Source organism: Paralichthys olivaceus, chromosome 21 (genome assembly GCF_024713975.1).
Source record: "Paralichthys olivaceus isolate ysfri-2021 chromosome 21, ASM2471397v2, whole genome shotgun sequence".
Taxonomy (NCBI): Eukaryota; Metazoa; Chordata; class Actinopteri; order Pleuronectiformes; family Paralichthyidae; genus Paralichthys; species Paralichthys olivaceus.
This window is the reverse complement of record NC_091113.1, coordinates 12,429,952-12,455,436: the sequence shown is the minus strand read 5'-3', so window position 1 is coordinate 12,455,436 and position 25,485 is coordinate 12,429,952. Positions and strand designations below refer to the sequence as shown.

Below are 25,485 nucleotides of genomic sequence, written 5' to 3'. Positions count from 1 at the left end.
ATTATTTTTTGCACTTGTATTTGAATGGATGACGATGCCCCTGGTTAGATTTGAAATAATTAAAAGACAAGGATGGCAGTACCAAAATGAATAGTGCTTCTCTGAGGAAATTTTGCAGCAAAATGTAATCGGACAAATCTAAAATAATAATATACAATTTTCCAGTGACAACTCATAAGTAAAGTAAAATATATATTTCATGCATTTTCATTCACAGGTTGGATTTCTCTTAAAGCTTAATAACTCTTCTGTAATTATATTTTCACTACTTCTATCTTGTGTAGTACGTTCTAAAGTCATGTTCAATGGAATTTAAGTATGAAAATATAAATATTCTAAAAGTAAGAAATGACAGTTCAAACAGAACCTCTCTTACTGCTGTTGCTTTTGTGATTTCAACGTTCATCATGGTAAGTTACTCTGCAGTCAGTTGAGAACACGAGTAATCATGTTTTACTTTGTCTGTAGAGCTCTTTATATATTTTCTTTTGCAAGCACAGGACTTGTGCTATGAGCATAAGTCAAATTTTTACAGAAAAGAAATTAATGGGTAAATAGATAGGTGGCCGAGGCTTTTTTGATGTATAAAGATAATATAATATCAACCAAAGCATTCATAAAAATAGACTTAAAGGATTAAAATAATATTTTTATACAGTTTAGGATCAATTCTGATCAGTTCAGAGGACAGTGATCCCTGCCCTCTGACACGCCCCCTCGACGCTTCCTGTCCGGCAGCGTCATGACGTCACTGTGCATCCGAACCTAGACCCAGTCGCAGCCATTTTACTCCGTGAAATAAACTTCAATCTCGGAGCTGGGGAGAAGAAAAACAAGTGCAGCAGCTCAGCGGACGGCCATGGACACGTCGCTGTGAACCAGAGCTCGGGAGGATTCGGGTTTCAAGTCCTCGCACTTCGGTAAGACCCGACTCCCCGGGGCGGCGCTGTCTTGTTTTTAGCATGTTAGCCCGTGTTAGCTAAGCCGAGCTTTCTGGCGAAAATGTGAGGAGGCTGTTGTCGAGGAGCGTTCGTGATGTGACAGGGACACAACACGCCAGGGCCCGGGGGAGAGGAGCGTGTACAGCGAGCATTAGACTCGAGCTTATCTTCAGACATGTTTGTAAGTCCCAGAGACGAAGGCCAGGGAGGCGCCTCATCGTGTATTCATGACTGGCGCTGACTGCAACTCACTCACCTGTCAGATTTCAACAAGCTAACCTCAGCAACCCGCCCTCCTCCACTGAGAAAACATTAGCTTAGCAGCGGACTGCCATGTCATTCAGTAACACTGTAGTGTTCCTTCTGTGTGTGTGTGTGTGTGTGTGTGTGTGTGTGTGTGTCCCAGTTTTCTGTTGACGGGCTGAATGCTCTCTGAATGCTGAACGAGGCGGCGCTGCAGCAGATCCTCGCAGGTCTCGGTCTGTGTGAATCACTCAGTCAAGGCAGGATGTGGGGGTTTCAGAGTCCAACCCGTCCGACCACACAGCCTGTCATTGAACAGTGTGAAATATCAGCGTCCACTTCTACACCGTGCAATTGGCTGGATGGCAAAGTAATCATCCCCAGGCTGTGTGTGTGTTTTCTACCTCCCAGTGCAGTATTAGTTTGCAGGAAGCCTGCCTGCTCAGATCACCTAAAACAAGGCCCTCCATGTCTCTCCCTGTGGCAAATTACATTAAAATAAAACCTAATATCAAAATGTAGACAGAAGTGTCTGCATTTAATATTGCTTGATCCTTGTTTAAATATAAGGCCTAATTTTCCTATGTTATAATACTGGACTGTTTTTCCCCTTGCAGTGATTGTGGTAATCCGACTCGCACTGAGAGGAAGGAGGTATTGGTACTGACATGCTGTAGTTATCCCTGCAACCAAGCATGCTGGGCCCTTTATTCACATCTGAGACACTGCTTTACATTACAAGCCTGCATCACACTTCATTGCAGGCAGCACGATCTAACTTGTGTTCTTTCACATTATAGCTGTGTGAAGTTTGGCTGTGTGGCTTGTGAAACTGTCCCTCTTTTCCTAGGTGTGGCTGTCTTTGTCTTTGGACTGCAAGCCATTAAAACCATGTGTTTCTGTGGTCCAGTCTTTTTGTACTGTTTTAAGTGGATCTAGTCAGCAAAGTCCACAAAGGCAGCCAGGAAGGAAACAACACGACATGTGTGTCTGTGGGAACTGAGTGGAGCTCTGACTCTAGTGAATGAGCCGCAGCAATGACATCATCTCTATCTTATCTCTGGATAGAAGCAGACTTGTTTTTTTGGACAAGACATGGTCTATTTAAGGCCCAAAAAAATGCAGACGGAAACTGTAGTTTGGCACAGATTGGTTCTCAGGCTGTTTGTGTGTCTGAGATTTTGTGTCTGTATGGGAGGGGTGGCTTGTACGTGCAAGGTATGTTTATTTAGCATCTCTTACAGAATTAATGGCTTACACGGTTAAGCGATATGAGCAGTATTAATAATTCAATTACACAACATAACTTAAGCAAAATTCAGTTTGACGTCCATTGCCTTTAACTAACCGCTTTAAACCAAAATTTGTGTAATTTAACGCGCCAACGGTCGTAAGTTCAATGCAGGTCATAACGTGCTGGAAAAGGTGCAGGGTCAGTGCTGCCAAAATAAAATAATAGCTAAAATAAAAGCTGATTGAAAACCTGCGTCTACTGCAGAGTCATGTGAATATTGTACCCATTTCCATTGCAGACAAAATCCAGATGTTGGTGGGTGTTAAGGTAGGTTGTTTTTTGACCAGTGGAAAATGGGCTGAAGTTCTAATAATGCTCTTTTTCTCAACATTCCTGTCTGTAGATTTTATGTTGTGAGGTCAAATGAGTAGCTCTTTCTTTTCTGAGATTCCCAGTCACAAACTAAAAGACATGTTGTTGCTAGACAAAGCCTTTAATTGAGTGGTAGGCCCATTTCTTTTAATTTACAATTGTGTGTTTATGTCTTTCAAACAGAAACCAGACCTACAACAGGTCAGTGGTTTATTAGCTCTTAAAGCCAAAGCTGCAGATTCCAGTTATCTTCTGTCATGTGTGTGCATGCATGTGTGAGTGCTTGTTGACTCTTTATCACTGAAAGTCTTCACAGCCAGGCCTATTTGGAGCACGGTTGACCTATGACCTCTTCTTGTCAGTATGTGAAGAGACTGAAAATGGGAACTGATGACTTTTCTTTCTCTGTTACTGTTGAAGATCTGTAGCTCTGTGGTTGTAACTCTTCCTACTCCCTCGATTGGCTGTGCAGTTGCTGGGCTTGTTTAGCTGATTGTGAAATAATTGGGTCAGTTACTGAGTATTGTCTTTCAAATCCCAAGTGCTATCTCCCATAAAATAACTTAAGCACTCAGTCCCATCTCGTCTGAAAGCAATCCGCAAGAGTTACTTCATGAATCCCGTCAAATGCACCACATATGTCAAGGCCTTCAGAAGGGTGTGAGACAGAGTGAGAATAGCCTCGGGGTGGGCTGGTGGGGGGCAGACACACCCACATACTGTTGTCAGCCTGCAAAAATGTGGACTCAAATAATAACCTGGCTCAACTCAATCAAACATAAATGAAACTTGAGGCCGGTGATTGTTTCCAGGTCAGAGAAGCCAACGTGGCTAATATGGTTGATTTGGGTTGGTCCGAGATGCTTGTGACTCATTTAGCTCCGCACTGATGATTTGTAATGTGGAGAAATAGCTTCAAACCATCTTCAAAGTGAAGTCAGTTGGGTAATGGCTGCTTTAATGTCCCACAACTAAAATGTCTCTAAAGGAGGATGTATTCTTAGCTCTTCCATTGATAGCACAGGGATCTGAGGATGGCACCATCAGATGATCATTTGGTTGAATATCTAAGCAAGGTTCCTAGGCTTTTCAGGTCCTTACAGCCTCCTGTCCATGTGCATTTTGCCATCACCAGTTAAGCCAGGTTTCTAAGGCAGTTTGGCAGAGCTTGAAAACATATTCTCCCTCCGTACACACACTGATTGAAACTTTTTCTGCCCCTGGCTACATCCACACTGCTATGTTTTGGTTTTAAAACGCATCACTGATTGTGTGCTTGTTATCAATGATCAATCAATGTCAGTCACTGCTAACAGTGAAGCTAAAAAGTTGTACACACTTAAAGTCAGTATCAGTTCCACTTCATTGTCGGTCCATGAAAAGAGAGTGACGCTTCAATACATTTTCTTTGGCCAAATTCATCCTCTCGACACAGTTGAAGCAAAGCAACTAGTAGATACCTCAAATTCTGTGCCACACAAATAAAGTTATTTTCCTGACTGCGCCTGCACAAAGTGGCAAGCTTGGTTAAAATGAACTGAACTGAAGGTGTCACAAGGTGTACACCTGCACACATGCTGTTCGCTCTCAAGTGCAACAGAGCCTGAGTGACAAGTACATGGAAGTGAAAAAGAAGTTCACTCCTGTGTGAGAGAACTCCCACTCCAGGGTAAGCAAACAGCTGAAGCTATGAGGTCTGGCTGTCTACTAGGACAATAAAAACATAATGGACGAAAGAGACTTTGCAAGAGGGGGTGACTGAACAAGCACAAGGCAAACAGCATTGCAGATAGCTCTCAATCGGTGGAGCTAAACACTAACTTGGAGATGTCTTGTGTTATTATGTTTTCTTTGGCTCATTATGAAGCTGTGGGGGGTGAAATTAGAATTTGGCGGACCGCCACAGTCTAGATAATTAAGGGAAGACACTGTTTTGTATGAGTGGGATCAATTTTGTTTTAAAATGCTAATTAAAATTATTGAAGATGTCTCTGACTCCTTATCAATGTGGCACTGAAACCCCGTAGCTGTGTTGTTGTTTTTTCAAGATCAAATCTGTTCAGAGTTTGTTTTGATGGCATTTTATGCGGTGATGACTTTCATAAGTCAGCCATCTGAATTATGTGTTGAGCAAACCAGATGACAGGTTGTTGGCAACATGTTTAGAAAGACAGAAGGCTTTGTGCTGACAGAGAAGGGATGGGTGCACTGGTTGACATGAGCGTGGGATGCTGCAATGACCCTGCGTGTCACCTGTGCCCAGTTTCAAATGACAAACAAACACACCCAGTAAAACACTGGTCATGTGACATATCTGCCTGTGGTCCAACATTTTTTTTAGCTGTGACATGTTGTTTGTGGTTGGAACCTCTGTGGGAAAGTAAAACTGTACTACATTAGAGCATAACCATAAGTAGCAGATGTCCACGCAAGTGTAGTTTGTATACGTGTTTGTGTGTGTGTACAAAACGTGTGGGTTACCCTTTGATGACACACATGGTGCTTGTTGCTGCCATGCCATTAAAAGAACAGTTGAGGGCAGAACATCACGCAGCACCCGACATCTGGTTGTGCTCTTTGATTCTGCCATGGCAGCGCCAATGTTTATCCCACAACGCCTCATCAGCCGTGACAGTTGTTTGCTACTTCCTCTCTCTTTCACTGCTCCCTTTCTCCTCCCCTCTTTCCTCCTTTTCACTTTGTCCCTGGTACACACTTACACACAGCATGTATTCCTCCATCTGTTGGAATCTTGCCATCACTTTCTTTCTCTGGATTATATTCAAAGACGTTCGATGCCATTTTGCCTACTTACCATGCATAGAAGTGCCGATTGCTATCCTTGTTGTATTGCCTTTTGCTTGTGTTGTAATTGGAATCACTTATGCCACCCCGCCAAAATGAAGTCTTGCATACGGTACACGTCTCCGTTTTACTCGTGGGACTTTCCAGTGGGTAATATTGCCAAATTGCATTTGAGCTATCTCTGGCTAACACTACAATACCAGAAATTGCTTCTTCTATGGCGCTCTAAAAACAGGTGAGAGTGGCAGTACAGTGCATCTGCAGAGGAACTTTCTACGCAGTTTGACTCTACATTTGCAAAATTTAATGGGAGATTCTGTTTACAGGCACGTGTTCACAACAGCAACAATTCTTCCACAGGAGTTAGGTGAGGGGTGGTGCAGAGGCAGGGCCTTACGTAACTGTGCTTCAGAGATCACATGTTTTTGTTTAGAGCACATCGACAGGGGCGTTGGCTCTTATCACCACACACTCTCTTAACATTTTCAGTGGGTTAGATATTTGTCTTCCTCATTTTTGCATCTGTCACATGTTTAAAAAGTCATCAACCACCTCAACTTGCTTGCTGTGAATCCTGTGGACGATCTCCTGTTGTGGTTTCACATCAGCACCACTGGAGTGCAGACTTTATACTAGGGGTGCCATGTGGGGGATGTCCGCAGAAACTTGAACATTTGCATTCACACATACACTTCCAGAGTTCAGTGCATGTCTGAAAGCAGCTTAACTTTTACTCTTATCAATCAAAATCCATCTAACATAAAATCTATACTCTGACTCTTTTTGGGGGGCATATTTTGTTAGTTTAAAAGTCATTGCCAAAAATCTCTCTTTTGAAACAAGATGTTTACATGAAAATAAGGATTATTGACTACATTTTTAAGGAACAATTAAGTTATTAGAAGCATAAACTTGGCAAAGAAGCATAAAAGTCATTGCAGTTCTTAAAGACTGTGGTCAGGGAATAATGGACATAAACAAATATTGTATTATCACATAATGTACTACAAAACCAGCATCTGCCCCTCGGCCTCAGATTGCAGTGTGATACTACATTACAGCTCTGAAGTAGTCAGCAGTTTTAAGTAGCTAGGGTTTCTATTGTCTGTACATGAAGGACCCATTTCCTTTGTCGTAGAGACGGCTGCAGGTTTTCCTAGCAACCTGTGAACATCAGCATTCAGACCCTGATGCAGCCTTGAGTGTGGGCTAGTTTCATTCAGACATTTTGAAGTGGCACTTCTCTGTTTATCTTCAAACGCACCTATTCAAGCAACAATGTATGGTGCTAACAGCGCTGTGTGTGTATGTTTAATTTAATAAGGCTGGTGTTCGTTTCATTTTCTTTTAGTTGTTTTTTCCAGGGATAGGAACTGTCAGCAGAATTGTTTGTTCGTCAGCAGGATTAAACCTACTGAATGGATTTCCAAGAATCTTTAGCTGTTTTCAGACATGAAATCTGGAAAATGTCCAGACCCAATTTCCCAGACGTTTGCCTTTCAAAGACCACAGCAGGAGATAGTCTGGTTCAGCCACGTTCGCTACAATAGAAATATTTCTGGAACAATCAGGTGATGGGTGACGCCTGATCATAGCATGCAGGAGGCAGGACATGACAAATTCTGCTGCATTTTTTGTTTATAGCACATGGCTCTTGAAAATGTCATTCCAAGTTGACATGACAATTCTATTCTACAACGTTCCTGTGAATCATTCTATGGACAGTTTACTAGGGCGCTGCTAGGTAAACATCTGAAAAAATGTCCAGAGCAACTGATTTGAACATTTGCGTCCTCGGCAAACTTCAGGGGAATCTCCGGAGTTCAGTGCATGTCTAAAAGCAGCTGTGGTGGAAGGATGAGACATGGGTCAAGAAAGTCTTGGACAGAGGAGCAGGTCCATACTTTTTTTTTTACTTAACTTTCTAGAAAATGTGTTCAGCGCTGGTTATTTGCTTAGCATAAATGGACTAAGAGGGACCAGCAGTAATTCTGGACAGAGACAGAAAAGAGTGTGAATGAAAACAAATGTTAGAAACAGAACAACTATTGAAAAACACGTTGCAGGCTCTGAACGCAGTGGATCGTAATGTATTCATGTGCAGGTTAGGGACACCACATCAGTGTGTGGCTAATATTACAGATGTCAACAAAAAGAAATGTCTCCCCGATGAGCACATTAAACTATGGTTTCTCACTGGATGAATTTTGTAGTTTGTGATTCTCATGTTTTCTCTGCTGTGTCTCTCTGTCAGGTTTGACTCCATGGCTTAAAGTCACTCTACACAGGAAGTACCCCAGACATCTTTCTCCTCCGTCCCTTGCTGTCCTCTGCTACTAAACGTAAGAATGAACTCATAATTATTATTATTGATATATCAGCAATAAACCTGTGGTTGTGGTTGCCGCTTGGCCATGTACAGGCAAGCATACAAACAAATATGACTCAGGTTGTCATGGAGGTCATAATGCAATCTGAATTTATATTTATGTTCCTGTTTTCTTCATCACTCTTCCTTTGTATTTTTCTCTTCTTTGTGAAGCCCTGGGCCAAACCAACCCTGACACATCCTTAGAACCTGTAAATATGACTGGATCTGTTAATTTCCATCAGATTAAACACCTTTCTTCTTTTTTTATTTTAATTAAATTAGTTAATTTCACTGTCTCACTTCCTCCCTCTCCCAATGAAATCTGACCTGACTGTGAAGAACATCCCTCAATGTAAGCAGAGTCCCTTTTCAAACAGCCTTGACATGGCCTAGGTCATTCAAGAGGAGGCTCACAAAGCATTTCCTGAGTGTAATCTGTTAAGGCTACATCTGACAGAGCAGAGACTGGATAAATTATTAAAGTTGCTGTTGATGGACCACTGAGCTTGAACTGACACTTAATTGTCCTAAGAAGTCAAGTTCTGAAGAGTGGGGGAGTTTTGAAGCTGTGGTCAAATTCAGCACACCCCAGTTCAGATTACCAGTATTTGCCAAGTAGACTTGGATAAACTCCCATCGTAATTTATGAAATTTGATTTTTGAGACAGCTCTCCAATAAAGAATCAAAAACATCTTAGCTAGGTAGCTGCATGCAAAATAGGTACTAAATCCCTCCTCCACGTTAGATGATGGAACATGGACCAAACTAAATATTCAAAGTACACGTAAATATAAACTTTTCTCCAATATGGTTCCTATCATTTTACGTGGTTCTTCAAGTGTTCCATTGTCCAGTAAGTCTGGTTTTAATTAATTTGCTTCTATAAAACAGGTTGAGCATGTGTACCGCGGAATTCCTAATACCGCTGGTCCATCCCTCGAGCGCTACTGTGCAGACTGTGGCTCCAAATGCTCAAGATGGCAACGTTCATTACAGGGATATTTTTTTGAATAAACTATTGGTGCTTTGGACCAGTTTTTCTAAAATGCTACGTCTCTGCATTTCAACACTTCCATTTCACTGATTTAAGTGTCTCCTTTAAGTTTTATCTCTGTAACAACTGTGGTAGTTAGGGTAGATCATGTTTAGTGAAAACAGCAAACACTTACTGAAAATCTTCTTAAACTTGTCATTGATTTAGCGAAACATCTTGTATTCTTTCTTGAACAGAGAAACTGCACCATATATGATCATATACTTTTTAAGGGATAGAAAAGCAAAGCCATACATAATAAAAGAGTGTTAATGATTTGTTGTGTTTGGATACCTTGCATAAGCCTCCAGCAACCAGAGCGGACCACATTTACGTGTGTTGTAGCCAAATGTGTTCCTCTGCCGTCTAATGCCTTTGGCACTTATTGGCTCTGCAGGGAGGAATAAAGGCAGCCATAGGAACACAGTTGTTCTCAGCCAAAAGCAACACATCAGGACGGTTAGTAAAGAGTGCTTACGTCCTGGAATGGATAGTGTGGGTGCTGCCGGAGAGCGATAAATAGCATACATGTTCAGACTGAGCAGTCTGTCATCCTCTGGTTAAGAGGCTGTTGGGAAGCCATGGATACTAAACTGTTTGTTTTGCTCCCCAAAATGTTTCCTTACCCTCTGTTTGAAACCGCCAGCGACGTCATATTCCAGATTATGAAGCCTCTCTGAACAGAGGGAACATTCATGCCCAAACTGGCGTTGTTTCTCATGAGCAGTGGTTTGAAGTGATTATTCAGTGTAATAGCCAACCCAGCTCGTTTAATGAATAATTTGGGCAGTGACTGAGCTCTTCCAGATGGCTGAAACAAAATGCCACTCTTAGCATTTCAGCAGTTGGGTGAAGTAGTCATACCAACTGGATGATGATGATTATTCTGAATTACTGTTCACGAGGAGCCCACAAAATATCCCAGAGTGATGTATTCCTCCTGTGCAAGTTGTTCAGTGAGAGCAGAGGAGCCGTCATTATTTCCCTTCTAACGCCTCATTGTCTCATGTCCTTTTTTTTTTCTTGTATCCACACAGGTAGCAGCGAGACGTAACATAAAGGGACGGAGACTTACACCCCTGTTGCTTGTCTGGGACCCTCATCAACCCGCACCTCTCCTGAGGCGGGATGGAGCCCCAGGCTTCTCAGTGGCAGCTTGGCGCAGAGGGGGATTGTGGGATGTTGGGTCTGCTCGTGCCCAGTCCCCAGAGTGAGGCGGTGACCCATGAGCTGGAGGAGCTAACGCTGCAGCCTGCACAGAACCTACCTCCGCTCAGTGAACGCAAAAATGGTGAGTACATAGAAGAAGACACAAAAACAGACCTTTCCGGCTGGGGAAAAAAATATGTAGGTATTTACCTCCTCTCTCAAGTTGGCTCCACTCCCACCAGCATATTGCTGAAAAAAGTATGATTTGTAATTACATCATATTTGTCTTTTTTTACAACTTTTCCAGCTTGGTGACGTGTATCCGCCCAGTTTAGCCTCAAATGCCCTTCATGCATAGATGGCCTACACAGTTTTTATTAATGCGAGTGCATATACTCCCTAATGAGTTCCAAATGAAGCAAAAACCATTGGTCCGCAGCTCCTGAAACTTCATCCATCAGCTTCTCCTCAAACCCAAATTTCCGTCATCCTGTTAACCAGCCTGTGTGCTTCTCATCACCCTCACAACGCTGCTGTTGTTTTATGCATTCACAATGGACTGAGCCAGGCACTGATGGATGGGTACGTCATTACCAGACTTAAGAAGAGGGTTAGAGTTGCGCTTGCATTTGCCAGTTCCCAAAAATGGCTCAGATGGTGTACTGATACTGATCACTGCGCTCAGAAAAACCTTCGGATACAGTCACCAAATGCAGGGCATTAAGCCAGTGCTGTTCCAGATTAAACATGCAAAATACCTACTTTTTGTGCAGTGTCTGCTGCTGTAGTGCAGCTGGGGCCAAAACTGATCGTAACTTTCAGGGTTGTATACCCACTTTCCCTTGAATACCAAATTCTACTATATAGCTGCTCCAGTTCTCTGGATTTATTGATTGAACGGGAGTCGGTGTAGATTTTCTTGAAATGTTTAATCCTCTGCAGTGGTATGTTTTTTGCAAAGTTCTTTATGTCAAAAAATTATGTTTTAATCAGTGGTCTTGTAAACTATGATGTGTCACCTCCTGTGAATGGAGAATTGAACTTTGAAGGACTTATGTGTGATTTGTGCAAATCTACACGTTCTACTTCATTTCTACTACATATCCTAATCATGGCTTAGATGGCATACTGATACTTATCACTGCGCTCATGTATTTTTCCGATACAGTCACCAAACACAGCGCATTAAGCCAGAGCTGTTCCAGGCCAGATTAAACATGCAAATTCCTACTTGTTGTGCACTGTCTGCTGCGCTCTGCAGGAGAGCCCAGCAACACATCTTGACTGCGGAAAATTTCTGTGGAATGTCAACAGTAGTAGCACCCACACGTCATCTCAGCGTTTGTCATTTCCCCTCCAGTGAGAAGACACACAAACCTCATACTTTCCACCGGCTAAGCCATCCCTAGCACTTCGCTAACACCAGAGCCACTTCTGCCATGTTGGTTTTGACATGCAGGTGTCAATCTGTCACCCATCATGACAAGAGTAGAGGACCACTCTGGTTGTGTGGGGCAGGAGGCTCAGAAAGTATGGCGGAAGCGAAGAAGAGCTGCTCTGACAACAGGAAGATGATGAGATTCAGGACTGAGTTTGTAGTGACAGGGACTGAGAGTCTGATCAGTATGTGGTAGTCTGTAAAACTAAGGTCAGTGACAGCAGGGAAAACCTGTGAAGATGTTTTAGGAAAGAGAAAATAGAAAATGCTAGTGACTTTCTTTTTAGTTGAGTAATTAATCCTAAACGTTTAACAATTTCTTCTAACTCTCTACAAGAATTGACTGAATTTATTTCAGAAAGCGTTGACTATGGTGAGATTCCTGGTTGGTATTCTGATACTACTGTTTTTTTGTTTGACGCTTTTCATCACTTATCTTTGGTTGGAGGGGGGTTAAGTCTCCCTCTCTGTCATTTATATTCAAGCCTGCGTTCCCTATGTGGACCCACCTGCCAACCGGTCTGATGTGTGCGTGTCATATCATTCACTACTCTCCACAGCCTGCTGAGGTCAAAGGTCAACTTGTGTTTGTAAGGCAGGACAGTGCTTCCTGTAGGAATCGAGGAGAATGCCACTGACTGGAAGTTTCTATATGAGTCACCTTGAACAAACATGTCTCCGCTGAATACCTTTCTCAACTTTTTACTAAGTGTAGCTGAGGCTCAAACTGATCACAGCTTTCAGGGTTGTTTACCCACTTTCCCTTGAATACCAAATTCTACCATATAGATGCTTTCAGACATGCAGATAGATTTTCTTTATATGTTTCACCTCAGCAGTTTTTTGGAGGCAAAGATCTCTGTGACAAAAGATCATTTAATCAGTGGTCGCACCCTGGGAGATACAAGTCCTCAGTTAATGTGTAACACATCAGCATATCTGTGTTGATAATGAATGGACAACAAAGTCATTCAGATGAGCTATTTCCTGTCAGAGCAAGAGATTTGTTTTTTTCAGCTATGTGTCACTTCCTGTGAATGGAGAAGTATCTTTACCCATGAGCCATGTTTTATTTATCAAATGATCACGTTATACTTAATTTACTTTGTTGTAAGCTCCCTTACAAATTCACATACAAAGCTCTGAATTACCTGTGTTGCTCCCACACTACAAGGAACCAGTGTAGTCCTTCACATCTGGCGGCATAGATCATCCACAGCCAGAAAATGTACCATCATAAACAGAGCTGAGTGAGTGAGGGAAGTGAGAGTAGAGTGGGAGGAGGGGGCTGTGGACCAGTAATAGAAAAGATATAAAGGACGGGCCCAGTGTTGCTTCTATATCATTCATAGATGTTGCAGTGCTGTGGATTTGCATCATACAGTTGATTATGTGTCAGTGTCTAAGTTTGGGAATAATACACAGGCTCTCAAACTGGAATCAAAGTCAGCAGTAGTACAAGAGCATGGCCTGTATGGACATAGAGAAGCTCTGCAACTGCTGCGATAGGTTCAGAGCAGGTGAGAACTCCTCTTATTTGTTTTTATTGTGTCCTGGAGATCTGGAAATGTTGCGGGTTAGTCAGCTATGGGAGGCACTAGCTCGATCATTACATTAATAACCCTGATTTTAACAGTTTTAAATGAAAAGATTGAATAAATATAGGTACAGTATACAACTTCGGCCACTAGGGGTCTATCAATCAATATAATTAATTCAGATATAGTTTTAAGATGACAAGGTGAAGCTGCATGGGGAGTTGTATATCTTCTTGGGTCGCTTGGTTTTCTTGTGCCTTGGTGCAACAGAACGCACAATAAACAGCAATGAATGATTGCGATCCATTACAACAGACCAATATAAACAGTGGAAGGAAAACATAGCCAACTAGCTAACTGGCTAGCTGTCATTTCATACGTCATTTGCCCCAGAAGTTAGAGCAGGGATGGGCAAAGCCACGGGTAATTTGGATATGACGCAATTAAAAGGAAACCAAAATAGAACATCCTGTTCCCTTGAAGAAAATAGCAACTGAATGTCGTTGAAAACGATATATATATATATATATATACACACACACACACACTCAAGGGTCAAGGCGTTTTTAGTCCTTTCAATGAAGAATTGTCAAATCTAGTGTTTTGCCTCTCAAAATTGCCTGGTACAGTTGATTTGTTTTTGGGTCAGAGTGTTCCAGACAATAAAACAGCAGGCTCGTGCTCCTTAAATAACAGACCAGGAAATGTCAAACTCTGGTAAAGTAAGAGTGGGGAAGGGCTGACGTTGTACTGAGTAGCTCTCAAAAGTGAAATGCCAAACCGATCCTAAACAATAGGACTCGAGTGAAAGTTTGCTGAAGGCTTTTCTATACCATACCAGCACATGAATAGCTGGTGGAGTCATCACACTATCCTGCAATTGAGTGTAACCAATGTTTATAGAAATGTGGTGGACTGGTAAAATATCCAACGACCAGAGTATTGAGTGCATTATATGAAAATGATGTTGGTAGGATATGAGGTAGACATCAGTAGGAGTGGTTAGTGTGTGGTTACATCTTCAGTTTGATCTCATTGTCTTCCCTTTTTTTTTTGTTTCCTTTTTGTTTTGTTTACTACCTCATATATATATTTCCCTTTTTTAACAAAATCTTTTTTCTTTTCTTTTTTTTAAGCCCGGCAACAGCCAGAGGATTAATTTTTTCTGGGTTGTCCGTCTGTTCCATTATTGTGAACACGATATCTCAAGGATGCATACAACCACAGTGCGGTAATTCTAGTTTTTGAAAACATTTTTTTCTGTCTTTTTCTTTCAGTCCTGCAGTTGAGACTTCAGCAAAGGCGAACCCGAGAGCAGCTGGTTGACCAGGGCATCATGCCACGTGAGTCTCAGCACTTCTCCATCATTCACTTAAAAGCTAATGTGGACTGGACAGGTTTATAATTACAAAATTATAAATAAACATATTACCTCTGGATCACATTTGTTGTCAACGATATACTTGTGCTTTGATGAAAATGTTATGTGTTGCAGCTCTCAAGAGCCCAGCAGCATTCCATGGGCAGATCCGCAGCTTGGAGAGAGCCAGGGTAAGGTCACACAGTTAAGAAAGAAAGTGCTAAATATGAACGTGCAGCAGTTAAGCTAGTTTAATAACTGTTTTGACCCAACTTTTTTTAAAGACTGAGAATTTCCTGAAGCACAAGATCCGCAGTCGTCCAGAGAGAGCAGAGCTGGTCAGGATGCACATCCTACAAGGTACTGATAATTGTTTAGTTCACAGTATGTAGACCTGATGTTTTATGTAGTGTTTCCTGTGGGTCTTTTAAAGCAAGGTAGCATAAAGACTTTCTTCCGACTGTACATATGTTTAGCAGTGGTGCGCCATACAATTAAGGACATGGCTGCCAAATATAAGAGGTGTTTCTAGATTCAAACACTGAAAACACAACATCTTTAAGCTGACACTATACAGTACGATATACAATTTACACTGTGTGACATTTCCCAGAGACTGGAGCAGAGCCCTCACTGCAGGCCACCCAGATGAGGCTGAAGAGGGCCCGTCTGGCCGACAATCTGAACGAGATGATCGCTCAGAGACCCGGCCCGATGGAGCTGGTGGAGAAGAACATCCTGCCAGTGGATTCCAGCGTTAAACAAGCCATCATTGGTGAGGGAAATGGCAGCAGAGATCTTGCCTCAATAATACACACAACAGCAGGGGGAAGTCTTTGCTTGAACAAACATAATACAGGGGATTATAGAGAGCGAAATACAATCTTTGTCTTTATTTGTCTTTCAGTGGGCCAGGTGAATTACCCTAAGGTGTTGGATGAAGACAGCTGCGATGCTCTGTCCCCAGAGCAGCCAGCCAGCCAGGAGTCCCAAGCCTCTGTCCCCTCACCAGCGGAGAGCAAAGTACCAGATACTCCATCTCCTGCTCCAGCACCTCCACCACTTTCCAGCACCATTTTTCAGGTTAGATAATCCTTGTAGTTGTGTGGTGGATTGTTCACCTGTATGCAATGGGGTAAAGCCAAACTCTTTAGAGTGGTCAACCAGGGAAGCAAATCACAGGCTGCTCACAGACCAGGCTCCCAGAAAATCCTGCAAAATCAGTTGACAGAATTTCCAGCATAGTGTGTTGTTTTAAAAAATATCTTATCCTTACTACCATTATGCAGCTCAATTGAATTTTAAAATAATCACTCTTGTTACTAAACAGTATTACGTATTTTTCTGAAATGTTTTTGACTTTAATTCAGGCCCTCCCAGTTGCTACACAAGCACCAACAGACCTTGTGAAAGTGATCTCTACCAGTGAGCTTCTGGCCGCTCGCCCAGCCATCTCTGTTGCTCCCTCGAAACCAGGCCCAACACTGGTGAAAGTGAGGGCTACAATTTCTCCCACCTCTCTGAACACAATAATGTCTCAATGCTGTTGGACAAACCGAATGGTAAAACATTTCCCTCCCACCACAGCAAAGCCAGCCGAAGACACCCTCAGAGAAGAGTCGCAGTAAGAAAGGCAAAGAGCCAAAGTCCAGGGTGAAGAAGCTGAAATACCACCAGTATGTTCCTCCGGACCAGAAGCAGGAGGTCAGTGAAGCACCCATGGACTCGTCTTATGCCCGACTACTGCAGCAGCAGCAGCTATTCCTCCAGCTGCAGATCCTCAGCCAGCAACAGCAGCACTACAACTACCAGACTATACTACCAGCACCACTCAAGTATGTAAACAAACCACTACAACTACAAACTATGACTGCCATCACCAAAATGAGGGGAAAAAAGTAATTGTATTGTATTTTTCATGAACATATTTATTTATTGCCTCATCCAACAGTGGATTGCTCTGGGGGGAGGTATGTTGCTCCAAGTGAAGGAGTTTAAGTGTCTCTTGGTCTTGTTCATGAGTCGGGGAAACATGGAGTGCGAGATGGATAGGCGGGTCGATGCCTGAGTAATGTGACCGTTGTTGTGGACCATTGTGGTGAAGAAGAACATTAGCTCCACTGCAAAGATTTGGATTTATCGGTTGATCTACGTTACCTAAATCACAAGCTCTGGGTAGTAGTAGTTTGGCTCACCTCCATGATTCTTTGTTTTAAATTGTCTGAAAGTGAGCCAAATATTGTTAGTCTCAACAATCCAGGGCCATTAGCTAGTTTACAGTAACTACTCCATGTCTAATCATATTAATGAATAACAGGATGTTGTTTCACCAGCTGCTGTTTTCACAAAAGGCCTCTCTGCTGCCGCACGGCCGCGCTCTTTGTGTACTGTGTTTGGTTGACTGGCTTTGTTAGTGAGGCCCATGGCACTGGGTGGATGGTCTGCCCATATTGGAGCAGATTTCCTCTGTGTTTCCTCTCTTTCCAATGCTCTAAACAACAATACCCCCGCCCCCCCCCCTTCCTCTCTCTGTTTCTTACTCGTATAAATGATTTCCTCTAATAAAAATCAACTTTTTTTCTTTTCTCTCTGTAGACCTGTGGCAGAGGGTCAGAGCGGCACTGGCAGCAGCCTGCCAACCTCCATCATGGTGTCTCTGCCCACTGCTCCTCCGCCTCCCCCTCTGCCTACATCTGCGGCCCGGCCAAACTCGCTGTCCAATCGCAAGCCAGGAGTCTTGCCTGCCAACTTGGAGGAGATGAAGGTCCGTGGAAACATTTTTCTGTTTTTGTAGCAGCAAACTTTTCACACATGTAGCTTAAAACATCTTGCTCTAGCTGTTTAAAAAGTATTGTCATAATAATAGGCTTAGAGAGGGGCTGACACTTAAGTCTTCACAGGTCTGCTCAGCGGATTAAACCAAACTGTATCAGAATAATTGTAGAGGCAGTTCTTGGAAACTCGTAGGATAATAAAAGGTTTTTATTCTGTATTTTTACCATTTGTTAAATTAGATTACAAAGATGAAATAAATATAAAGCTGCATGGTAATTAAAGAAACCAAAAAAACATGTTTTGTTTTGTGTTAAGTGTCACCTTAAATTTAATCTTTAAACTTTTTGATTTATTTTTCACAGCTAAAAATTTCTCACACCAGCACTTTAAAGGAATAGTTAGACATTTTCAGATCTAGGTTTATTGGCTTTCTCGATGACAGTGAGAGCAGAGGATTGATACCAGTCTCATGTCTATACAGTAAATATGAAGCTACATCCAGACAGTGCTTATCTTAGCATAAAGACTGGAAAAAGGGTGACTCTGGCTCTGTCTGAAAGTAAAAGACTAACAGTGTGAAAGCTTACGTTTCTAAAGGCTCAGTGGTTAATAAATCTTTTTTTTTTCAATCCATACATAAAGCAAAGTGTTATTCTCCATAGCAAACATATTAACATACTTATAAATATTCCAAACACTTATCTAAAGTTCTGATGGGATCATGTCCATATCTTTGTAGGTGGCAGAGCTGAAACTGGAGCTAAAGCTGCGAGGCCTTCCTGTGTCAGGAACAAAAACTGACCTGATAGAGAGACTTAAGCCATTCCAGGACAATCTCCGCACCTCTGCTCCTACCAGCATTCCTCAACCGACCACTACCACCTCCACCCCCATGGACGTCACCACTGCCACCACCACCTGCACCACCCAAACCATTGTCCTTCCAGTCCAGCAGGTGACTCTAGAGAGCATGAGATCCACGCCACCAGTCTCACCCAACCCCACTGAGCCCTCCAGCCTCCAGCAGGATGTGGGCATGTCTGTGGCACATTCCGAAGTACAAGTGATGAGCTCTGGCTCAGCAGGTCCACAGTCCTCATCTCTCCTGTCTTTTCACATCCCGGAGGAAAAGGACAGGAGGCTCCATGAGAAGGAGAGGCAGATAGAGGAGTTGATGAGGAAGCTGGAGCACGAGCAGAGGTTGGTGGAGGAGCTGAAGACTCAGCTGGAGGTGGAGAAGAGAGGTCTGGGTGGCTGCAGTGCCGAGTCTACCTCTGTATCTCCGAAACTAACCTCTGTCCCTGCCATGAATCCTGTTGCTACTGTCCTGAATTCAAATGTCGTAAAAATGGAGAGTACGGTCCTGTCAAACTGTTCATCCACTAATGCCACAATCCAAAACTCTGTCTTGGGCTCCCCTGCTCTCACAAGCCCCCTCCCGACCATGGTGAAGTTGGAGGATGTCACTGTTTCTGGTGGCAAGCCGCTCCAACTGCAGACTCCGACCCAGCTCATCACGCAGATCCAGCCCCAAGTAAGCACCAGCCCGCAGCTGCTCTCACAGTCACAGAGAAGTCCCAAACTCCAGACTCAGTCTCAAACCACTGCACCCAGCCTGCAGCAGTTCTTCATCAGCCACACAGGTGGAGTTTCCCAAATGCTGACTGGCCAGGGTGGGACTCAGATCCTGCTCCCGGTCTCACTACCGAACAACGCTACTACAATCCAGCTGCCAAGCACCACTGTCAGCCTGCAGGTAAGATCAGAGTGACGCTGGACTCGTATGTATATATTGCGTTAACAGTTTTGTACTTTGGACATTCAACATAAGTTTCTTTTGAGTTTTAGTGCCTTGCTAGCCCTCAATGCAATACTGATGAAAAGTACACAGGAAACAAAATCCACAACCAGATGAACGCACACCAGGTTCACCAGCTCGCTCTGATTTGATTGGCTCCTGTGTGTGCTTAAGTATTTGTGTAATTACGATTTGATTGACTGGTGCCTCTACTGCCGGCCTTACGGTACGCAGTGCAAGGAACGGGACGCAACCTGACACAACAGAACCAAAATATGGTTGATTAATGCATAACGTCACCCTATTCAAAGTAAATGAGCAGTGTTTCGATAGAAGCCTTCAACCTATGAGTCCTTGCGTTAGTTGTATATTGTATGGTGTCAAAATCATAATAGCATGTTTAACTGCTTTAGTAGAGTGAGTTTTGATTTGGAGAACTGGATGTGTAGACTCAGGGTTCTGTTTGCTTCCCTCCACATCTTAGCCTGTTCTCCAGGCTGCAGTCTCAAATCCAGGCCTGGTACAGACGTCTGTTCCTCAGCTGCAGAGCTTTCAGATGGAGACAGCACACAACCAGCAGTTACCAAACCACAACCCGCTGCTACAGGTCAGTCAGGCCTCCACTCAGCTGTGTAGCTTTGCATTTATCAAAATCAATAGTTGATCTGTCATGATCTGATGTGATTGTGACTGTAGAGATTATTTTTATATCATCCACTACAGAGATGTGTGTTTGTAAAACTTAATATAGCAGCTATATTTGTTTTTATCTATAATTAGAACATTTTTGACAGATATAATTGTGCCTTGTTTCATTTGAAGGGTTTTTTGTCTTCAGTTATCTCTTATCTCTGTCTTATTTATGCTGTGTTGTTATGATGACATCAAATCAAATGATACATTAAGGACTAATATCAGATGTTCTCTGTGTCTTGACAGACTCTGACAGTGTGCAATAGTTCTACTGGTTTAGAGAACCAGGGTCGGCCTGAGATGAATCCCCAGCATTTCCTCAGAAGCTCCCCAGAGAACAGGGTCTCTCCACGGGCCTCACCCAACCACCGCATCTCCAATGGACCCCTTAATAAGGTATCAGAGCTGAGTTATTACAAAAGGGAGGCGGGTTACTTTGGTTCAACCTATAATAGTTTGATGCTTTTTGATTTACTATTTTTTTGAACAAATTTCTCAACTTGTAGCAATTGCTTCACAAACCTCAGACCTTAACCCCGCCTGCATTTTCTCCAACTCTCTCTCATTCCTCCAGTCTCCTTCTCCCCAGCCTGCCTTCATCCTCCAGCCCACCTCTCTTATCAGTCAGCCTCCCAAATCAAGAGAGCCTCCCCGCTACGAGGAAGCTGTCAAGCAGAGCCGCAACATGCACATCAACAATGTTTCGCAGGTTAGTTAAACCATCTGCTCCGTCCTTCAGAAAACAAAAAAGCATAAAAACATTTTTTTTTTTTTGTTGTTTTTCAGAATTGTCAATTAATTCACTCTTTTGTGTACTAGCCTCAAGTCTCTTTACCCTTTTGGCTATCTTCTCAGGTTCCTACGGCAACCAGCCAGCAAATGGATGACTTGTTCGACATCCTCATAGAGAGTGGAGGTAACAGAGAAAGTTTATAACATCCAAGGCTCAGGGAAACTGCTGTAACTCTATAGTGTCCCCATTGTAAATTAACTGTCTTGTAAATTGTAATGTAAACTTGTATAAAAACACACTCTTATAGCAAAGCGTTTCTGAACAGCTTACAAAATTGCGGTCTACAAAAACTTTAATTTCTCAGGCTCCTAAAGTTCAGGATAATTTTTTAAGACTAGTAAAGCCTAACTCACGACATCCCTCCTTCTTCCTCCTCCTCAAACACTTCTCTTACTGACTGAGCCTTGGTCAGTGGGTTGGTCAGTCTTCTTAATCATTGTTTTCATCGATGAAACTCTGCTGTAATCTGCTTCGATATCTCTCTCCTGCCATTGTCCCAAAAAAAACATTCAAAACATTTGCGCTTTTCGTGACGATGACATCGTGTAAAACGTTGCACCTGGTATTAAATTATATACATGCATATGTTGAATCAGGTCTAAATGCTTAAAAAAGAGTGATGCCCATAATTTGAAGACAAATACTAATCCATGTTTTAATTCTTTGTCCTGTTCTTTGTTTCCTGTCCAGAAATGACACCTTTTATCCAGCAGGACCCCTCAGTGTCTCTTGGTAAGAGCCACCCCATCACAGCCAGTATCACCACCCTGCCTGTGAACACAGTGCTCTCCAGACCACCTCCACAGGTCCATTTGGCCCCTCCACCCACCCTGAGCCTCGCTGTCGACCCCTGCCTGCCAAGCCTCTCCTCTCTGGCCACAGACAACCAGCTGGAGGCCTTCCTTGAGGGGACGCTGGCTGGAACGTCACCGGCGTCAGACCTGCGCACACAGGGTCTGATGGAGGAGCTTCAGGCCCAGCTGATGGACCAGCAACCTTACTCACCCATGGACACATCAGACCTGTCTTTCTGCGATTCCTCCTCACCCACTTCCTCGTTCAACATGGGCCTGTCTGACCCGACACTGGACAATATGGAGTGGCTGGACCTCACCATGCCCCCGGGTCCTGCAGGGGCACTCACACCACTGGGGATCCCAACTGACTTCCTGGATTCACATGACCTGCAGCTGCACTGGGACTGAGAGAGGGTGATAGAGGAGAGGAGGTTGAGCTGCTGAGCCAAGAGTGAAAGATGGATGGATGAAGTGAAGAAGAAAAAAGAACATTTTTGCCAAGTTAAGGCTGACTTTAAACATTTTAAATATGGAAGCAAAGGAAGGAGACAACATGGCATTTCTGTGCCATATCACTCTTTTAACATCTGTTACAATCCCACTATACTAGAGGAAGACACGCTGTACAGGCAGTGCACTGATCAAGCTGAACTACAAGCAGGAGTTTGCACAGCTTTAAAACAGAGGCCTACTATGGCCTGAAAATTATCACTAAGGTGATGAAGGGATTTTAAAGTAATAAGACTTGAATTTGTGATTTACAGACAGAGACAGAGCCAAATGAAGACTGGTAGCATGGACTGTTTGTAAATACTGTTAAAATCACATTTCAACTGTCTGTCAGTGCAGCCTCAGCTGGTGTCCACTTCATTAAGAAACACTTAGACTAACGCCTCGGCCACACTGGCTGTGTGAGCCACGTGTCTCAGTTGCGTCTCCTGAGTGTGAGCTGCGCTGCTCCTCTAGAGAGTCGAGGTCTCGCCTATTTTCTCCACGTACCGTGCTCGGTTCACAAAAGAATAAATGGTGAAAATGTAGACTCAGTAGATCGGAGACGCAGCCGTCACACTGCACACACACCCAGGCGTAAAATCAGTCTGTGCTGCACTGTCAAATCTGTCTGTTACCTTTCCGATGTAACGTGTTCAGACGTGACACGGAACCAAGTTTTACAATTTCCCAACTGAGACGTGGTCAAGCCTCCTGTTCAAACTGGTCCAGTCTACCACATACTGTAGATTACGTGTTTTCTGACAAATCTGATTTGCTGTATCAGATGTGACTGTTTTCTTCTGACCTATCGGGACCCCTCCGGTCAAGCTGATGAACCAATGAATCTAAAGAACAAAAAGACTCAACTCCAGTCAGACGACGAGAGGAGGAGGCTCCTCCCTCTAACTGAGAGCTATGCACTACGGAGGCGGAGCAATCTAACGATGCGCCTCATTCACCTCAGAACAAGGAAATGTGAACTTTGCATATCCAATATGATCGTGAACAAAAATGATTGTGATTGATGCAGCGATCATGTGGCCAATCACTATAGAGATACTGCAGCTGGTGTCCAAGTTACTTTGAATGTACTTTTCGACAAAAACGAAAAATAGGACTTTACGTACAAAGTTGGCAGCTGTTTTTTTCCCCCTCTGATCGTAAACTGACGTGAAACAGTAGAAAGGGAGCAAACACAAGCAGATGTGATACGTGTGAACATGCGAGCGCTGCAAGTTATATCAAGAAAGATGTCTTTTAGAAGATGAGCTTTATATCTAGCTGTCCTACAGTATCCCTGCACTTTGTGTGTGTGTGTGTGTGTGTGTGTTCGTGTGTGAATGTGTGTGTGTGTGTCAGGATGGGGAACTACTGCATCACTAGCCATCAAATGTGACTGTTAGGTTTGCCTGTAGCTGATAAGTTAGTCTGTTCTTCTTCCAGCCCATTTATCTAAAGACCAACCATCATCTGGAGGGTCTTTGTTTAAATAACAGACAGTTAGGCGGCACTGTGGTAAAGCAGTTAGCACTGTTGCCTCGCAGCAAGAGGGTTCCCAGTTTGAATCCCTCCAGTCCAAAGTCATGCAGGGTTAGACTCTAAATAAACTTGTCGGTGAGACAGTGTTAACATAGGAGTTGTTTGTCTCTATATTAGGCCGGCTGTCGACATGGGATTGGCTCCATCTCCCCCCACGACCCTCAAAAGATAAGCGGTGTAGATAGTGAATGGACGGATGATGAAGGTCGTCTAACAGTGATGCATCAGCCACAGTGGACTGTCAACAAAGTCTCCTGACGCTGCGAGTGAGTGAAGCAAGCATGTTGATCTATGTGTGTGTCTGTGTGCGTGGAATCGTCTTCCTGTCTCCTGCATGAACATCGGTGTGCGTCTCTGTGTGCATGATCGTATCCACATTTAATCTTGGGCACCGTTTCGAGCACTTTCACAGCCATCGCCCTCAAGTTGTATGAAACATCTACAAAAAAATCCATTCGGCTTCTTCTAAAAGGTTTACTCTTCAAACGGCTTCTGATGACTGTTGTACTGTTTTTATCCGTGTTGTCCCGTCGGTGTGAAACAGTCACAAACGCGCACACACACCTTTCGAGGGCTGAGCTCCCTCTAAAGCCGTCATAAACGCTCCCATGGATTACATCATATCCCACTCACTAAGCCAAAACAATGATTTAGTATCTGAGTCGAAATATCTTTTTAGGATTGATACAGTCCTTCTCTATGGCACTTTGAAACGAGATTGCTCTTTTTAATTCTCTCTCTTTTTTATATCAGTCACATTCTGTGAAGTGATGCTCGCATTTTAACCACTTTATCATGTAATTACGTCCGTGGGCACTAGAGGGGGCGTGTGCTCTCCAGTTGTGGCATGACGGCACTTCAGGGTCATTTCTGGCAGAATAAAAAGTCAGTTGGGCTATTTTATTTTAAAAGTTTTTTGTTTTTTTTTTCTTTGATTTGCTGTTTACATCAGCAATAATGTGGAGTGCTGAGCAAAATGACAGAGAGCCCTTTATGTTGACACTGTCTTGTCAGAGTTTGATGCTCTTACTGCTGCAGTAACACGTTTTATCATCACATCAAGACACCAGTGCTCAAAACCCAGAGTTACGCCAAATACTGCACAGAAACACACTTTTTGTTGTGTTGTATTTCAGTTGTTTTTCTTTTGTCACAAACGGTATAGGTCACATGTTGTGAGACGATGAGGTCATTGTTGTTTTCTTCTTCAGTGTGTCTGCTTTAAGGCAGATTTGATATTTTGTTGCCTAAAAAGGCAGAGGAACATAATATCTTTTTTATTTAGGTTGAAACGTAATAGCAGAAACCATGTAATCTTGTTTGGACGGTTGTGTAAAATCTGTAAACAATGATTTCATGTGTATATTTTTGGTTTGCAGAGTTTTTTTTGTTCATATCATATCAGACACAAACCTCTTGGCTGCAGTAGATCTACATGACGATGTTACGGCTCCCAGTGTTGGCCGTGTTTGTTGCTGACTGGCCAGACGGGGACAGCTAAGAGCAATAATGGCGGCTCTCCCTGGATATACTGTACTGTATGTCTAATCCTGCCTTGATTTTACTTGTGCAGGAGCCTTTACTGCATACACAGTCACACATTGGTTCAAAATCACTTTTTATCCGAGTGGTGAAGCGAGGATTCGATTAAATGAAGTTATTTTAGAGGTGTGTTTAAACCACATCAGTCTGTTCTCCCGCTCGTCCTCATTCATCCATGTTGTTTACCATCATGTGAACATTGTACAATTCTTCTCTGAAGCTGAACAAGATGAGTCATTACAATATATGTATTTTGGTATAATATCAGATGATTCTTCATTCATTCTTCATTGTAGCCGAGTCTCCTTCTCTGTCTCCACCACCCATGCCATGCCTCTTGTTTGTAATGCCATATGTTTTGCACATTGTGTATATATTTATATAGATGCAATGCATATTTTTATACATGTGTAACATCCATGGGCTCCGTATTTTGTAAATACTCCAAAAAAGCGATGTGTATATAAGTACTGTATGCCTTTATGTGTCAATAAAATAATTTGGTGTACTGTGAACTATGCCTCTGCAGAAGTTAATTACAGAATATTTTACACCTTTAAAAGAAAAGAAG

The 25,485-nt window shown here is 43.0% G+C and overlaps 1 protein-coding gene across 2 annotated transcripts; it reads left to right on the top strand.

Moving 5' to 3' along the window:
- The first annotated feature begins 744 nt into the window (after positions 1 to 744).
- Positions 745 to 25,429, top strand: mrtfba (myocardin related transcription factor Ba). 2 transcript variants are annotated; one of them, XM_020083450.2, is made up of 17 exons: positions 745 to 920; positions 7,850 to 7,937; positions 10,038 to 10,291; positions 14,403 to 14,468; positions 14,621 to 14,676; positions 14,770 to 14,845; positions 15,099 to 15,260; positions 15,393 to 15,568; positions 15,856 to 15,978; positions 16,073 to 16,320; positions 17,081 to 17,249; positions 18,000 to 19,016; positions 19,543 to 19,665; positions 19,998 to 20,147; positions 20,326 to 20,460; positions 20,607 to 20,667; positions 21,235 to 25,429. In XM_020083450.2, the coding sequence occupies exons 3-17, from the start codon at positions 10,129 to 10,131 to the stop codon at positions 21,747 to 21,749; spliced, it is 3,240 nt and encodes a 1,079-aa protein (XP_019939009.2). In that variant the 5' UTR covers positions 745 to 920; positions 7,850 to 7,937; positions 10,038 to 10,128; the 3' UTR covers positions 21,750 to 25,429. The 2 variants fall into 2 exon arrangements, with proteins under 2 accessions (XP_019939009.2, XP_069373590.1); XM_069517489.1 differs by lacking the exon at positions 7,850 to 7,937 and having other exon boundaries at positions 784 to 920.
- The last annotated feature ends 56 nt before the right edge of the window (positions 25,430 to 25,485 follow it).